The sequence below is a fragment of the Lycium ferocissimum genome, chromosome 8 (genome assembly GCF_029784015.1).
Source record: "Lycium ferocissimum isolate CSIRO_LF1 chromosome 8, AGI_CSIRO_Lferr_CH_V1, whole genome shotgun sequence".
NCBI lineage: Eukaryota > Viridiplantae > Streptophyta > Magnoliopsida > Solanales > Solanaceae > Lycium > Lycium ferocissimum.
Window position 1 is genome coordinate 42,963,333 of NC_081349.1, and position 14,772 is coordinate 42,978,104.

The 14,772-nt window shown below is 35.1% G+C and overlaps 2 protein-coding genes and 1 non-coding gene across 3 annotated transcripts; 1 reads left to right on the plus strand and 2 right to left on the minus strand.

The window, feature by feature from the left end:
• The first annotated feature begins 556 nt into the window (after positions 1-556).
• LOC132068531 (uncharacterized) lies at positions 557-3,933 on the plus strand. The gene is made up of 3 exons (XM_059462153.1): positions 557-1,531; positions 2,456-2,989; positions 3,302-3,933. Exons 1-3 carry the CDS (start codon positions 728-730, stop codon positions 3,413-3,415), a joined length of 1,452 nt encoding a protein of 483 aa, XP_059318136.1. The 5' UTR covers positions 557-727; the 3' UTR covers positions 3,416-3,933.
• A 2,954-nt stretch (positions 3,934-6,887) lies between these two features.
• On the minus strand, positions 6,888-6,960 carry TRNAA-AGC (transfer RNA alanine (anticodon AGC)). Its single transcript has one exon. It is a non-coding gene; the product is annotated as a tRNA-Ala (tRNA).
• A 1,278-nt stretch (positions 6,961-8,238) lies between these two features.
• Positions 8,239-12,596, minus strand: LOC132066386 (ACT domain-containing protein ACR4-like). Its single transcript, XM_059459707.1, has 5 exons — positions 12,385-12,596; positions 9,692-9,899; positions 9,503-9,646; positions 9,240-9,428; positions 8,239-8,399 (listed from the first exon to the last, which is right to left on the minus strand). The coding sequence occupies exons 1-2, from the start codon at positions 12,594-12,596 to the stop codon at positions 9,710-9,712; spliced, it is 402 nt and encodes a 133-aa protein (XP_059315690.1). The 3' UTR covers positions 8,239-8,399; positions 9,240-9,428; positions 9,503-9,646; positions 9,692-9,709.
• Between the last annotated feature and the right edge of the window lie 2,176 nt (positions 12,597-14,772).

Consider the following 14,772-nt stretch of genomic DNA (forward strand, 5'->3'; position numbering starts at 1 on the left):
TATTTTTTTCTTTACCATCTAGCATCGAAAGTTCATTGACTTATTAATTTCAATTCACATCGAGTAAATTAATATGGAGTTTAGTGCACTCTATTGAAAAAAAAAATTCAAGATACATTGGAATTCAAAACCTTTAATTAAAAGCAGAGAAATTTCGATCTTTTCACCTATTGATCGGTTGCGTAGCATTATATTCTATTTTGTTTTTAATGCATACACAATTCCTTGTACAGTATGTTAAACTTAATTATTGCTTCTGCGTATTTCATTTTTGATTCATTCATACTTGATTCACCTGATTTAGGCATAGTCGGGTGTCATTATGACCAGGGGTAATTTGAATCAGGACATTAATGCTTTCTATTGAAGAGTTTTCTTCAATTTTAACTCAAATTTGAAGCCTCTACTTAATAGTAGCACACAATTTTTAATCTTTTCACATATTCCTCAGTTGTCATCATACTTTCTTTTTGTTTTTAGTGCATACATAATTCCTTGTATCGTAGTCTATAACACGTGGACAAACATAGAAAAGTCAAATGTCCAACTTTGCTTTGGGCGAATTTTCCGCTAATAAGAATGGCTCTGCCTCCAAAATCTGTCACATCTCCACTTACATTCATAACACCAAAAATAGTAAATCCAACCCAAGCATCTTCTTTCTTCCTTCCATTTTCCATAACAAAAACACACACACACACACACAAACAAAAAAAACAAAAAAAAAATGCACTCTCCTAAAGTATATCCTAACAACAAAACCCAATGTTCAAATGGCGTTAAAAATCTTATTATGATCATTTCTTTCCTTCTTATAATTTACCTCCTTAGTTTCAACTTTTCTGGTCCTAATGACGACAAATTACTCCATACATCAGTTTCACTCCAAAATGATTCATCATCATCGTCATCATTATTATCAGACACAAATCTTGAACATATTGTGTTTGGAATTGCATCTAACGAGCGGGCATGGTCCGCTCGTAAAGAATTAGTCAAGATGTGGTGGAAACCGGGACGAAAAATGAGAGGTTGTGTTTTTCTTGAAAAAATGCCACCAAATTACACAAATGATGCAAACGATACATTGCCTCCTATTTGCATTTCAGGTGACACGTCACGATTTAAGTACACGTTTCGCGGTGGGACCCCCTCAGCGATTCGTGTGGCACGTGTCGTTACTGAGACCGTCGCTTTAAATCATTCGAATGTGAGGTGGTATGTTTTTGGTGACGATGACACGGTTTTTTTCACGGAGAATTTGATTAAGACGTTGTCTAAATATGATCATGGTTTATGGTATTATATAGGGTCGAATTCTGAACATTTTTTGATGAATAAGGCTTTTTCTTATGAGATGGCTTTTGGTGGTGCTGGTATTGCTATAAGTTATCCATTGGCTAAAGTTCTTGGCAAAGTGTTTGATGCATGTATTGAAAGGTATCCTCACCTTTTTGGTAGTGATGCTAGGATTCATTCATGTTTGGCTGAACTTGGTGTTGGCTTAACCCATGAACCCGGTTTCCATCAGGTACCCTTTTTCTTCATATTTAAGTTATTTAATGTTTCAGACTTATAGTCTTCATATTTAAGTTATTTAATGTTTCAGACTTATAGCATGTTTGGCTAAGCTTCTTGGAAGTTAAAAGTGTTTGTTTTTACCAAAAAATGCTTATTCTTAAAAATTGATGTGTTTTGGCTAAGCTTTTAGGAAAAATAAAAGTGCTTTTTAATAGAATAGCATAAGCTAAAAAGTGACTTTTCTCCGAAAGCACTTTTGAAGCATTGGTCAAGTAAAAGTTACTGTTACAATATTGGCATAAGTATTTTTTAAATTGATTAACCATAGACGAACTGTTACTCTCCAAATGTACTTTTTCAGAAAGCATTTTTGTCAAAAAGTATTTTTCGGAATGATTGAATTTTGAAAGTTTGATCAAACAGGCTATCGTAGCTATTTATTTTGAGTCTAATTTAACCTGTTTTAACATGTTACTTACACTATGTTTGTGTTACCATATTAGACGATATAAATAGTTACTTCCTCTGTTCCATTTTATGGGCACTTAATAGTTGAGTCAAAAAATGATATATCTGAAATAAGTTAAGTACTCCATAAGTTTTGATTTTAATGACATGTTTTAATAGTCATAGAAATATCATGGTAGGTATTAAGACTGCAAATTTCAAAAAAAATAAAATAAAAAATTCCTAAACCTCGAGTCGAGTTCCTCCTTGGATTAAACGGTGGGAGTACTTGCTATTGTAGCTCTACTTTACCTGATTGAGTAAAGAAATTATACTATGTCAGTGTATAGAAGTTAAACTCGTTCCATTAAGCTTAGAGCACGCTCTGTCCCTCTGAAGATACCTTTAGGAAATTGAATTTTTGAGATGCTAAAATGTAAGTGACATAAACTTTTGATTTTCTTTTTTCTGGAATTTGAAATACCAGCTGGATGTAAGAGGAAATATGTTTGGAGTATTGGCTGCACATACAATTAGACCTTTGGTATCTCTGCATCACATGGAGATGAATGATGCCATATTCCCCCATATGACAAAAATGAAAGCTTTGGAGCATTTATACAATGCTGCAAAATTCGATCCCCATCGAATTTTGCAACAAACAGTATGTTACGATCGTTGGTTTACTTGGACAGTGTCGGTTTCTTGGGGATATGCTGTTCAAGTTTTCAGCTACAACTTGTTTTTACCGGATGCTCTGCGCGTACAAGAGAGTTATATTCCGTGGCAGACGAGTGATTTGGCTAGACATTATGACTTTGATACAAGGCCATATGAACGTGATCCGTGCAAAAGACAGCTTGTTTATTTCTTACATAATGTGTCCTCTGGAATTGATGGGAAAATCAAGACTATTTACAAGAAGAAAACACCTGAGAATTGCACTATCACCATGGTGTCACCTAGAAAACTAGAAGAGATAATAGTAACCTCACACAAGTTAGACCTTGACAGAAAACAGGTATTGTTTCTCTCGAGCTTATTAATTAAATTAATCAATCCTATATACAATCAAACCTCTCTATAACAGCGTCGTTTGTTCCGATATTTTTTGCCTGCTATAGGGAATCTTGTTATAAAGAACATATAATATAACATAACATGAAAGATCGGTTCCACATAAAACATGATTGTTATAGTGAAATGTTGTTATAGAGGATGACTGTTATAAAGAGGTCTGACTGTATATGTTGAAATTCTTAATTTTCCCGCTTTAAATACCATTCTATCTTTTAATCTTCTGAAACATTTGGTCTAATGACATATTCTGCAGTTGCTAACACCAAGAAGACAGTGCTGTGATGTATTGCCTTCTACATCCAGAAATGTGATGGATATAGAGATAAGAGAATGCAAAGAAGACGAACTAATTTATATACACCCTTAGTGATATACGTTCCTGTGACATTCACCATCGATATTTACTGCAAGGAAGGCAAATTTTTTTTCCAGTGACTTTTGTTGATGGCAAATTGGTGATGGAATGAGGTATTTTTTAGTACAGAAGATTTTGTTGGTTAAGGAGAAAATCCCCCAATAGGCCAATACTGTTTTGCTTTCTAAGTATAGATCTACTCTTTTGCTTGTGAAGTTGATTAAGGAAAGCAGTTTGGGAGATTGACTATGAAGTTACTAGAATTAGAGTGTACTTCCGGAAAGCAAATTATAATGAGAAAGCTATGCACATGTGCAATAGACTTAATTGTGTATTAGCAATCACATGTGAAGAAACTTGTGAGTTAATCAAAGAAAAAACTCAAATTGACTTGTTCAAGATTTCTTTTTTTAATGTGTAGTTCCGTTATTACATAAAGTTGACATGCTTTTCTTCAGTGTAACACATACCATTATCTGTATCATGAAACACTAATATGTGAGCCTTATAGGCAGAGCCAGGATTTCTAATTTATGGGTTCTGAACCACAATTCTTTTTGGTTACTGAATTCTGCCGAACTCATAGCTAAAATTGTGGCTCCGCCACAATATATAAGGTCAACCTGTTTGAGCTCTGACCCTTTGCCAGCAATTGCTGCAATTATGCAATCTGGATTTGCTTATTAGTTTAAGTACTTTGCTTATTAGTTTAAGTACTTTGCCTTTTCAGAAGCAAAAAGTTCCTATTAATTTATTTTCACCACTGTTGGCATACTATAACGGATGAAGATATACAGCGCTGATAAATTTTAGTACATTTTTTGAGTATAATAATATGTTGTAACAAGGTTCCTGTTATTTTTAAGTTACTAATTATGGGCAATATATGTAGTTACTTTTCAAGTAACCACATAATGCATCTCTTTGCTCTATCTTTGTATAGATATTAAACTCTATATTTATACAAGTCAATATTTTGCCCACGGTAGTATAATACTACTACCTTATTAAGAGTTTAAATAGCTATGGACCATGAAGTTACTAATAGTGGGCCCTAAGTATTTTCAAGGGCCGGGTAAGGGGTAGTGGCGGAGGTACGATCTCCATTAAGATGGTTCAAAATATGAAAAAGTAAACACACGAAGAAGCTAAAAGGGTTCAACATCTACTATATATACATAGAAAATTATTTTAACCATGTATAAACAATTTAATTTTTCGCCGAAGGGAGTTCGAACCCTCTCAGCCCTTCTTGACTCCGCCCCTGGTAAGAGGGGTGCATTGGTCGGTCGGTTATAACTTTTAAATATGATAAATATCATTTTAAGTCCTTGTGTTATTGTGTTATTCATATTTCCGTCTTTATGATATACGATTAGACACAGTAATCTTCAATTGATTAATTTGTGTGTTTTTAATCTATTTACTAACGGAAACAAAACCAAATAACGGACTGGTAACTGTGGAGGGTAATTTGGCAATTACCATGTTGCTTTCAATGTCAAAACTTTAAGACATAAAGAAAGAGTTAATGACTAAAAAATGTAACCCAAACCGCGGTTTTGAGTATTTGTACTCTATTTCGTGTTTTAATGCTTCGTACAACTTGGTATCATGTTTCTGGACTTAGCGGGATTGAGACCCAAAAGGTTTGGAAAAGTTCTTCAACGTGATCTTGTTTTAGAAGGCTTAAAAGCTAAATGGTCCAGATTTGCTTCTGAACTTTGCGAAATTATACAGATATGTGATCCTCTTTTCCTTATGAAAAAAGCCCATATGTTGAAAAGCTTCTGTAATTAATAATAATAACATATTTTGACCAATATTGAAACAGCAGGAACATACATAACTTCATATATTAACAGATGACAAAGCTCAACTATGCAAGAAGTTCAGCAGTATATTTGGATTCTTCCTTTTATACTAACACTATGTAGAATTTAAACTCTATATTTTGCCAAGGGTGGTATTGTATAATGTTAAATATATCCCTAATTAAGAGTTTAAATAGCTATGGACCATGAAGCTACTGATTGTGGGGCTCAACCATTCTCACGAGCTAGGTAGGGGTGTTTATTAGTCGGTTTACCACAATTTTGACATTTCGGTTTGGTATTTTCGATATTCGGTTTCTGAAAATGTTACATCAACCATATCTAATCAAATTGGGTATGGTTTGATTATTTTCTTTTTCCGATTTTAATTTATTCTATTTGTTTTAATTTGGATAGAGAAAATGTTACATCTAATTCCATATCTAATCAAATTGATTCGTTTATTGATGGTTTGATTATTTTCTTTTTCCGATTTTAATTTATTCTATTTGTTTTAATTTGGATAGAGAATTATAAACTTTTTTCTTTAAGCATCTCAAAATAACATAACTAATTCAAATTGTCTAGATGTCATTTTGACATGAAGCATGATTCTATTGATTCGTAAAAGGTGATATTGTTTTTATATTTATTGATTTGCAACTTGGTAAGTGCGATACGTACATTTGCAACATTTTCGAATATGCATTAAGATACATTTAGTGATATCCACTCTTTTATTGGTTTGTTATGATTTACTGTCCGGGTCCCATTAAAAGTTTGTCCATAAATATGGTTAAATAACATATTGAGATAAACTAAGAATTACCAAAGGTCGGACTCGTCTGTACTTATGAGAGTATGCGGGTACGGCATAACTTTGGTAATTCCTTAATATCAGATACGGCCTATACACGCCTTAAATTTTACCTTGCATTTTTTTTTTTAATTTAAGCGGGGGTTCGAACCCAAAACCTCATGATTGCGTGAACGCTCGTGGTTGCAACGCAAAGGGCAAAAATTAAAGACTCGCATATAGATAATTTAAAACCACAAATGAGAAAGAAAATTTAAAGACCACTCCAAAAGAAGGGCAATCCGCGCAAAAAAATGAATAACATATTGAGATAAACTAAATTAAAAGTGAATTTTGAACTTAAATAATCAATTTAATTATATTAACTCATTTATTTATTCGGACTAATATATTTAAATTTAATATGATCCAAAATATTTTATAAAACATACTTACAAATACAAAATAATGTAGTGTAAGGAGAGATGAAAAATATTCTTCTCCACCAAGTTCACCAGAAACATCGAATTTCAACTTTAAATTATAATTATTTTCCCCTAATATATCACACGCCGCTTATTTTGCCCTTTAATTATCAATTTTCCCATTACGTCTTTTTTTGTTTATAATATTTTAATTTCTTAACTTATGCGCTTTACTTCAAATTTTGCAATATCTTATTCGCAATGTTGATTTGAAATTCATTCAAATGTAAAAAGGACAAGTTCTATACCTCTATGTCATAAAAACTTACACAATAACATAAATTCAAAAAAACATATAACCGTTTTCATTTCTAAAAACAAAATGAAACAATTAAAGAATGGCAAAAAAAGGAAACATACCGAGTTGTATGTATGTACGTAATATAACGTGGAGATGCGGGGTATCGATCCCCGTACCTCTCGCATGCTAAGCGAGCGCTCTACCATCTGAGCTACATCCCCTGTTATTTGATATTTATCAATAGGTTTTATATATATAATAGTTACCGGAACTCCAAACTTTAAAGATATTAAACTACCATGAAATGGCTTCAGGTTGGGGTGGAAAAATATGACTTCAGATTTTCTTTAATGACTAGTTTACATCTGTGGATATTGTTAATTATCTTTTGATAGATAAAAAGTATCACATCAGCTAGAGAAAGAAAATACAGCGGGGCCAAAATGAAATTTGGGCAAAGCTGGGGAGGAGGCTGTGAAGAAAAACGAAATCACCTGGAACAAAAGTGAAAGTTTCCTCTTATGATTTCATTTGTTTTCGGCCTTGGCAGTAAAAATTTCTGGGCTTTGTTTTTCTCTTTGGAAATGGATCTTCACACTTCTTTACATATAGTAAGAAGATCCCGTGCCAGGCAAGGGCCCAAGTCCAAGAGAACGTTATACCAAGCTTTTGAAATTTGTATTTTGTATATATATTCATAATTAAAACTTCTTCAGAAATTTAGATTTTCCATATTGACACAGATATTTCAGTATTATCTGATACCGTTTTTAACTCTGAGTTCTACACTCTTAATAGTTATTAATGCATATTCGTTAACGTTGATGTTTAGAGAATAAATTACAGCTTGACTAAGAAGTTGATATTATTTCTTACTTAAGAAATAATAAGCATATGATGTTGCAAATGAGGAATTATTAACTTTTTCATCACATTAAACGACAAGCTGCAATATGTATGCTAGATAAATGGTAGTTTGAGTTCAATTTGATTTGAGAAATTAAATGCTTCAAATGAAGAGAAAACAAGTCAGGTGGGGTCAAGTAAGACACTTGATAGCCACAGAAAGTTGCACACGGGCTTGTAACATAAAAATGTCAAGTGGGGCCCACTGGTTACTCACACATGTCAAATGGATACACAAAAGGTGGGTCCGAAATATCTTCATTAGCCTAATCAGGCATGTTACATAAGCACGCAAACGGAGACGGACTCATGTGCTTGAGCAGAAACATCACAGCATGACATCAAACCATTTTGAATAAGCACACAGCAGAAACAGGCATGTTGACGGCCAACTGTGTGCTGCAGTAATTTATTAGATAGTACTAGATGGCCTGAGCCCGTGCTCTGCAACGGGCGTATGCCCAACATCATTGTTTGTATTATTTGTGCAATTATTACAGGAATACTAAAAGGATCATAACACCGAGAAAATACTTCAACGTGGTTCAGGCTTTAACACTTCATAATGTTTACGCCCACTAAGGAACAAAACTGTACAATATTGTGAAATCGTACATTCTTCATTTTCAATGAGAAAACCCGTTTACATAATGGACAAAAGAAGCACCATCCCTTTTGAAATTTGACCACTCCATAAAGCTTTATTGTCATAACTCAAAAGCCTTTTTTCCCAAGTTGACAAAAATATTAGAACCTGCCATTACAAAGCATAGGGATGAGCACTTGTATACCAAAATAAAAGAAAGAATTTGGTAAACGTAAGAAATGAAGTACACAATGTGAAGCAGGATGCAAGTAAAATGTGTTTGTCCTGTTAAGGTAAAGAGAAATACTACGATGCTACTATAAAATAAACAGCTCTTGGAACTATAAATTGGTAGAAGGAACCCATGGGTGCAAGTTGGCACAACTTTGAGTCTTCTCTGTTACCCATGCATCAAGCAGCAATCAATGAAACAACATATTGATTCTTTGATCTAGTTTTTGTCAAACACTTCTCAGAAGTTGAATAACCAGGAACTTGGTATAGCAAACTCAATGCTTCTAATGTATAACACAAGCTTTAAGCTTCCCTTTGGATATTTATGAACTTTTTAGTGTATTAAAGTTATAAAATTCCATCTATATAATGAAGTAACATTTGTTTTACTACACCAAAATCTCAACAAAGGAAGGCAGTGGTAAAGCTTATGTAGTAAGCCTCAAACACACAAGTGGGAAAACAAATGCTTAAGCTAAGTCTCAGCTTAATTAGCAGCCTCTATGTCATAACAACTTTAGTAATCAGAGCATGGCTAAAAGCAACAAAAGAGCTAAGTCCATAATTTTTGTGTGTGTAATATAAGGAAGAAGCACAAAAGAAACATATCATTATACCATCCGCCTAATTAATGATAAAAGATGTGCATTTTGATTTCTTGCTCTCTCTCTCTCACACGTACACACACAAATAGTATCAAATAATCTAGGACGCTTGGAGTTCGTTTAATGTCTTTGTTAAAAGGAGGTCCGATCAATGAGATATCCAACAGACCTATTTTCCATGAAATGAAATACATCTCTGCAACTCGAAACAAACAGATACCGTACCAACCATCAGTTTCTCCAAAGTCCTCTGTGAATGTGGGGAACATTCAAATATCTTGAAGAATGTAGTCTCTCTCTCTCTCTCTCTCTCGTCACATTGTAATTAAACTACGCAAATACTTCAGGAATACACATTCTAAAACAATACGAAGGAGTAAGCAGTAGATTGAAAAGCAAACTCAATAGAAATGAAACTCACCAGAAGATAACCTATAATGAGAGGAAAGCGGAAGAAGACCGGCAGCGTTAGAGGAATGAATTGTTTTGCAGGTGACACATCAACATGCCTTGTGCAGTATTCCTTGAACGCAACAAAGTTTATCTTAAAGTCCACAAATATAGAGAAAACAAGTTCTAGTTAGAATAAAGCGATAATGCAATATCACATTCCTGAAATACATAGGAAAAAATAAGTACCTAGTAAGCTTTTAGTACTTCAGCACCGACGTTGCTGAGGAAAACCACATGCTGCATACCTGCCAAAGTACAAATGATACAAAACATAAGTTTTTGTCTATCCTTGCACCAAATTGCCACTACTGAGGTAGTCGTTGTCTTGCCAATTAACAACATATCTGGCCTTTCTTTATCATCTGATCCTTCGCTGCTGTAACACCCCGTAAAGTTGAACTAGGTGTGAATGTGTAAAATCTAGTGTTAAGATGATATTTTATCTATATGAATCCATTCTTGATGAATTCGGGTGGAGGATGGTCGTTTTGAAGTCAAACCAACAATTGAAGTTCTTAAGGGCTCTTAAAATTAGCCTAAGTTTTGGTAGGTCTGTCTTCTGGGTGATTTTCATGAAAATGTGTTGCGAATTTGAGAAAACTTCCTCAATAAAAGTTGTAGATCTTTGAAATATCTTTCCAACGTATATTGTGGAGCTCAAGAAAAGCTCCGTGCTAGAAGTTATGACCAATTTAGTGATCGATGTTGAAGCAGACAAAAATCGTAAAAATTTGGCTAAGTGTGAAATGGATAGGAGAGCTTGCTGAGCTAGGCCCAAAGCGAGGCAGGGGCTCGACATAGCCCTTGCTCAGCGAGGTAGGGGGGTCCAAAAGTGAAAACTTAAGAAAAATTGACTAAGTCCTTTTTTTAGGGTGACCTCGCTAAGCGAGGCTCAAAGCGAGGTAGGGCCTTGCCAAGCGAGGGCCATAGCGAGGTCACCCCTGGCTTTGGGGCTCGCCGAGGTCCAATTTCCCAGTTATATAAATTCATCCCTTAACTCGAAAAATCAGATTTCCCTCATTCTCTAAACCCTAGAACAACGTGTTATTCTCCTATCAACCTCCCACAACAAGGATTGCAACATTATTCTTCCTAAAGTGATTCAAGCTAGGATTTTGGGTGTTCTTCATTAGAAAAGTGAATTGTTAAACTTCGTTTAACATATTAAGGTATGTCTCTTTTAAAAATCATTTTTTTTACTATAAAGGTGATTTGTATGTCTCTTTTGAACATACTCTTTGACTATGAAGGTAATTTGTATGTCTCTTCTAAACATACTCTTTGACTATGAAGGTAATTTGTATGTCTCTTTTGAACATACTGTTTGACTATAAAGGTGATTTGTATGTCTCTTTTGAAAATCTTATTTTGGAATGCATGACTTCTTTTCAAAAGTTCTTTATTGAATAGAAATGTGAACTTCTCAACTTTTAAAGCCCTAATTCATGTTTTTATCATGGTTGGTGTATGTGAGGGCAAGCCCATATTAGACCTTAATTGTACTATACCCTATACATGTATATGTGATCCCAACTGTTTTTCCTCTATAAGAGATGATCAATAATAAGGGTTAATGGTTGGTAATGAGGTTTTCATGAGAAACTATGATGATGGATTCTTCTTTAAAGAAGTGGAAACTTTTTCAAAATTATCTATGAAAGTATGGATTTCGTATTGGCACAATGAACTTTAATGTTATTGATGGTGTGACTACTTTGAGACAAATTGTGAATCGGCTTCTATGCCATGGACTTTGTTGATGTGTTTGCCTTGCTATTCGGGAGGAAGAGTAGCCACTTATGGATCTAGTGTATTAATTGCCTTGCCATTCGGGGGAAGAGTGGCCACTTCGGTTTTCTACTGGGGTGTATTAATGCCCTTGCTATTCGGGAGGAAGAGTAGCCAAGTGAATCCATATTCGGTGTATTACGCGGTGTTGTTGATATTGAGTTGGGCCTATATGGGCGATTGTGATATCCATCTTTATTATGGAGCTGGTATTTATGCCTGTTGATTTAAAGCATAATTGAAACTGGGATTTTTGAAATGGCTTTGTAAACTGTTTAACAAATGATATTAGGAATCACAAAGTGGAATAACTGTTTTTATACTATCTTTTCAGAACTGATTTCTTTATGTATTATTATAATTTATTTTCTTATTACTTATTGTCCCCGAGGCACTCACTGAGTACGAAGTACTCAGGAATACTATTGTTATTTTTGATGGTATGTTAGGTAACAGAGAAGAGTAGGTTCTTGATACTTCAGGCGTTTAGAAGGGACTTTATTCTTGGTTGCGATTTGGTGAGCCCACACGTTCGTTCGTGGGACATCTTATTTATTTGTTTATTCATTATATTAGTTTTCCGGGCTGCGTCCCGATGAGTCAAACTATTACTTCTTTATCTTAAAAGCTCCATAAATAGTTGTCAGAATTGTGGGTAGATTGTCAAAGTCTCGTACGACTTAATGGGTGTTTGTCACGTTTATGACTATTTACTTATATTAAACTTCCGCTGATTTTATTTCATAATTGTGATCCTCATAGATGCATGATTTGTTTACCTTTATTTTATGAACTGTTGGAGGCGAACGTTGAACCTGGCGGGTTCAAGTGTTATTATTGTGTCGTTTAGGTTCTTCCGATGTTGTTCATAACGTCGGATGCCGGTCAAGTCTAGGGTGGGTTTTGGGGCGTGACAGCTGCATGTTCATAGTCCTCGTCTACAATCATCAGCAAGTCGAGCCTTCTCTCAATGTGAGTGGCCCCGTGATATACCAAATGTCGTCACATCTCTTGATCTTTTACTACCTCTAAGAACAATGTGTTAGAGTTTCTTGATCAAGACTAACTTTTACGGTTTAGCAATTGTAACCCCATTTTCCTCATCAGTAACTTGCAATATAGCTTTTGCTCGGGTGTTATAGTTCCACTCTTCACAATTCACCATATTGCATCGAAGATTGGTGGGGGAAGCACTTACTTCATATGGTGGACCTGGCTTATCACTTTCAGTAAACTTAATTAAGGTGTGGCACATTCCTGTAGTAACCTTAACTGATCTTCTCATTAAAGAGGCAAAGCAATAATCTGTACCACGAGATTGAAAATTAAACACCCCAAAAAATAGATTAGTCCTTATGGATGCAATAAAATAGTTCCGAAATGGCATGGAGACTATAGCTCACCTTGATGATATAATCCAAGATTGGTGTAATAATCCAATTGACAACGGAAAACCACCTCTCAAGTTGCTTAAGGATAGATCAGTATACTATAGAACACCTGTCAAAAGAGAAAAGCTATTGAAAAGAAGTTGATTTAGGCATATTATCAAACACCCTCAGTGCATCAGTGTACAAACTGTATATTAGTAGCCAGGGGCGAATCCATGTATTAAAAATGAGTCACATGAACACATGGTTAACTGACTAAACTCGGTATATTATGTATATAATCTTTAAAATATATCTAATATTAACTGGAGGAACACATGGTCAAACTACACCAGAGCACTGGTTAAATTCTACCTTTAATCCCTTAATATTTTGGGATCGAACCCAATTAAATGCACTTTTGCGTCTTGTTTTTTCAAAAAAAAAATTCTAAGGTGAACTCATCCTCTTGAAATCCTGGATTCGCCTATGTCGGTAGCCATATGCATGTGAAATTCAACAAGAAGCTATCCACAGTCACATAGGAACTACTTAATACGCACTAAAATCCCGACACTAATTGGGTGCAATGAGAATAGCAAAAGTAGGGGAAAACTCGCCAAAACTGAATGAAATAAAGCACAGATCAGAGGCATTTTGGAACTAAAAATTCTTTATTTATAGAACTCTTTAATAGAAAAACTCAAAATTCTAAATATCAGATGTAATACATAATGAATGTAGAAGAAATCAACATTGAACGGAAATGAGAAGATTATTACCTCTGTTGCGAGATAGAAGACTCATGCATGGATATGAAGTCTTCCATGTATGGGATAACCTAGTTGACTTACAATAGGTTTTCCTAGTTTAAGTGTACATGCAGTTGTATACATATTAGGAGTGCATTTCCTAGTTGTTTACTACTTAGGACTCTACAATTACTATGTGTATAAATAGAGCTAATCGTACATGATCAATTTATCAACAATACTCAACCTTCTCTCATCTCCACGGCTGTGTAATTCTACATGGTATCAGAGCATTAAACACACACAACTACGCTGCAAAAACCTGTTATCAGTAAACACAACAATGGCCTCAAACTCGCTCCTCTTCCTTGTCCCTCTCTCGCTTCCTCACTACATCACCTTATGGCCCGTTTGCCCTATCAAGATAAAGCCTACCAACTACCTTATTTGGAGAACTCAAATCATGCAGTTGATGCAAGTCATGAAAGTGACAAAAATTGTCCATGAAAACAAGCCTGAGACAGGTTCATCTGAGGACAAAGATGATACTGGAAAGGCTGCTGATGAAAAGGAGAAGGAGAAGATCTGCGAGAGCGATTTGGGATGAACAAGATGTTCTTGTGAGGACTTGGATATCGAGAACAATGTCGAGGAAAGTATGTACCTCATTGTTGGATGCAACAACTCAAAGAGATGTGGGAGTGCTTGGAGGAAGCCTACCTTCAAGCAACAAAGGATAAAAGTTCAACTTAAGCAACAATCGCAAAACATTAAGTTAGGGACAAAGAAACTTGATGAGTATTTGAAAGAATTCAAGGGCATATGTGATGCCTTGTTCGCTATACACAAGCCGGTCGATGAAGATAGCAAAGTCATTAACTTTGCCGGAGGTCTAGGTTCAAAGTATAAGACCTTTAGGACTGTCATGTTGGGCAAAGATCCATATCCCTGTTGAATGAATTTGTCAACTCTCTTAGAGGTTTTGACATGAGGGAAGAAGAGGAGGAGATGCCACAACAGAACTACAATATGGATTTCACTACACAAAGAGGTAGGGGAAGAGGAAACTATAATCGAGAAGAGGAAACTCCAACTACAATTCAAGAGGAAGGGTTTCGGACACACAAAGACATACACACCACAAACCAAAACACTCGGAATAACCAAGGCATGCGGGGTTCAAATAATGGAAAAGGAAGAACTAGTATTGAGGCTGTCTAATTTGTGGAAGAAACAATCATTCGGCCTTGAAATGCTTTTACGGAGGGACTACTCGTATCGGTGAAGAAGATCTTCCTCGAGCTTAGGCTAGCTGTCAACTGCGAATCCTACACGGTGA

What these genes read in the sequence shown, in the direction of transcription:
- LOC132068531 (XM_059462153.1), top strand. Translation starts at nt 728, where the DNA reads ATGCACTCTCCTAAAGTATATCCTAACAACAAAACCCAATGTTCAAAT. An exon ending in ATGAACCCGGTTTCCATCAG is followed by an intron (nt 1,532 to 2,455) that starts GTACCCTTTTTC and finishes TTGAAATACCAG; the next exon opens with CTGGATGTAAGAGGAAATAT. An exon ending in TAGACCTTGACAGAAAACAG is followed by an intron (nt 2,990 to 3,301) that starts GTATTGTTTCTC and finishes CATATTCTGCAG; the next exon opens with TTGCTAACACCAAGAAGACA.
- LOC132066386 (XM_059459707.1), bottom strand. Translation starts at nt 12,596, where the DNA reads ATGAGAAGATCAGTTAAGGTTACTACAGGAATGTGCCACACCTTAATT. An exon ending in GGGGTTACAATTGCTAAACC is followed by an intron (nt 9,900 to 12,384) that starts GTAAAAGTTAGT and finishes GGGGTGTTACAG; the next exon opens with CAGCGAAGGATCAGATGATA.